Here is a 2500-nt window from a genome sequence, read left to right on the forward strand (position 1 = left end):
GGAGAGAAGAGAGGACAGGAGACTGTAGGGAGAGAAGAGAGGACAGGAGACTGTGTAGGGAGAGAAGAGGACAGGAGACTGTAGGGATAGAAGAGAGGACTGTAGGGAGAGAAGAGAGGACTGTAGACTGTAGGGAGAGAAGAGAGGACAGGAGACTGTAGGGAGAGAAGAGAGGACAGGAGACTGTAGGGAGAGAAGAGAGGACTGTAGGGAGAGAAGAGAGGACAGGAGACTGTAGGGAGAGAAGAGAGGACAGGAGACTGTAGGGAGAGAAGAGAGGACAGGAGACTGTAGGGATAGAAGAGAGGACTGTAGGGAGAGAAGAGAGGACTGTAGACTGTAGGGAGAGAAGAGAGGACAGGAGACTGTAGGGAGAGAAGAGAGGACAGGAGACTGTAGGGAGAGAAGAGAGGACTGTAGACTGTAGGGAGAGAAGAGAGGACAGTAGACTGTAGGGAGAGAAGAGAGGACTGTAGACTGTAGGGAGAGAAGAGAGGACTGTAGGGAGAGAAGAGAGGACTGTAGACTGTGTAGGGAGAGAATTGAGGACAGTAGACTGTAGGGAGAGAAGAGAGGACAGGAGACTGTAGGGAGAGAAGAGAGGACTGTAGGGAGAGAAGAGAGGACCCGAAGGGAGAGAAGAGAGGACTGTAGACTGTAGGGAGAGAGGAGAGGACAGGAGACTGTAGGGAGAGAAGAGAGGACTGTAGGGAGAGAAGAGAGGACAGGAGACTGTAGGGAGAGAGGAGAGGACAGGAGACTGTAGGGAGAGAGGAGAGGACAGGAGACTGTAGGGAGAGAAGAGAGGACAGTAGACTGTAGGGAGAGAAGAGAGGACAGGAGACTGTAGGGAGAGAGGAGAGGACAGTAGACTGTTAGGGAGAGAAGAGAGGACTGTAGACTGTGGGGAGAGGAGAGATGTGTTTCAAAGCTCCATGTGGCAGTGGAAAGAGGCTAATGAATTGCTGTTGTCTTCTGTGTGCTTGTGTCTGTTTTTGTCTGTTGTGTGTTTCTTTTGCGTGTTTGGGTTATTTTCCTAGGGAAACTCTCACATCTCCTGCATGCCAGGGACCGTCAGACGATGGAACTACCCACCTCCACTCTGCATTGGTAAAAAAAAATATATATATTTCTTTCTCTCTCTCTTTTTCTCTCTCTTTCTCTCTCTCCATCTCTTTCGATATCTCTGTCTTTGTCCTCCCTCTCCCACTATGCCCACCCTATCTCTGTATCTCCCTCCCTCCATCCTTCCTCCACAATGTAATTTTTTTTTTTCTACTTCAACGAGGTGGAAGCGCAGGGCATATTGCTCACCCTCTGACCTGTGCCTAATCCCAGAGAATCAAAACGTTTAAAAAAAAAAAAAGGCTGTTTTAAGAGAGGTCGCCGACGTGCGGGCACCCTGACGAAACTACGTTGGCAAGTACATAAACCGCCTCTACCCTCCGTTCTATTGCGCAATCACCGGAGAATAAACTGGACGAGCTCCGTTTAAAGAATATCCTATCAACAGGACCGTAACATCTGTAATATAGTATATTTCTCGGAGTTGTAGCTGAACAAAGACATGGACAATATACATCTAGCTGTTTTTTTTTCTTCTTCTTCTATGCATTGGCAGTACAGAACGGCAGCGTCAGGTAAGCTCACAGGGGGAGATACGGCAGTGGTCCGATGAAGAGGATACTAAAATACAAGACTGTTTCGCTAGCACAGACTGGAATACGTTCTGGGATTCATCCCGATTGCATTGACCAGTATTCCACATCATTCATCAGCTTCATTAATATGTGCATCCACAACGTCGTCCCCTACAGTGACCGTGCGTTACATATCCCAACCAGAAGCAATGGATTACAGGCAACATCCGCACTGAGCTGAAAGCTAGAGCTGCCGCTTTCATGGAGAGGGACGCTGACCATGAAAAGAGGCAAAGTGTCAATACAGGACGAACATCGAATCCTACTACACCCGCGCTAATGCTCGTCAGATGTGGCAGGGCTTGCAATGACGCAAGCCTACCAGATGAGCTAAATGCCTTCTTTGCTCGCTTTGAGGCAAGCAGCACTGAACCGTGAGTGAGAGCACCAGCTGTTGCGGACCACTGTGTAATCACGCTCTCCGTAGCTGAGGTAAGCCCTTTAAACAGGTTAACATTCACAAGGCCGCAGGGCAACCAGCACGTGTGCTCAGAACATGCGCTGACCGGCTGGCAAGTGTCTTCAATTACATTTTCAACCTCTCCCTGACCCAGTCTGTAATACCAACGTGTTTAAAGCAGACCACCATAGTCAATGTCCTCAAGAACGCCATGGTAACCTCTCTTAATTACTATTACTTAATTACTCACAGCCATGAAATGCTTGTAAGGCTGGTCATGGCTTACATCAACACCATTATCCCAGACACCCTGTATCCAGTCCAATTCTCATACCGCCCCAACAGATCCACAGATGACGCAATCTCTATTGCCACTCCACACTGCCCTCTCCCACTATGT

At 48.7% G+C, this 2500-nt stretch overlaps 1 protein-coding gene across 1 annotated transcript in view; it reads left to right on the forward strand.

Annotated features, from left to right (window-relative positions):
* Positions 1-2500, forward strand: part of csmd2 (CUB and Sushi multiple domains 2) — a 776204-nt gene that overhangs the window by 582867 nt on the left and 190837 nt on the right. Inside the window, exon 40 of the mRNA XM_045695078.1 lies at positions 1041-1110. Within this exon, the coding sequence (XP_045551034.1) occupies positions 1041-1110 (70 nt within the window). The remainder of the gene's footprint in view (positions 1-1040; positions 1111-2500) is intronic.

Source organism: Salmo salar, chromosome ssa14, assembly GCF_905237065.1.
Source record: "Salmo salar chromosome ssa14, Ssal_v3.1, whole genome shotgun sequence".
Taxonomy (NCBI): domain Eukaryota; kingdom Metazoa; phylum Chordata; class Actinopteri; order Salmoniformes; family Salmonidae; genus Salmo; species Salmo salar.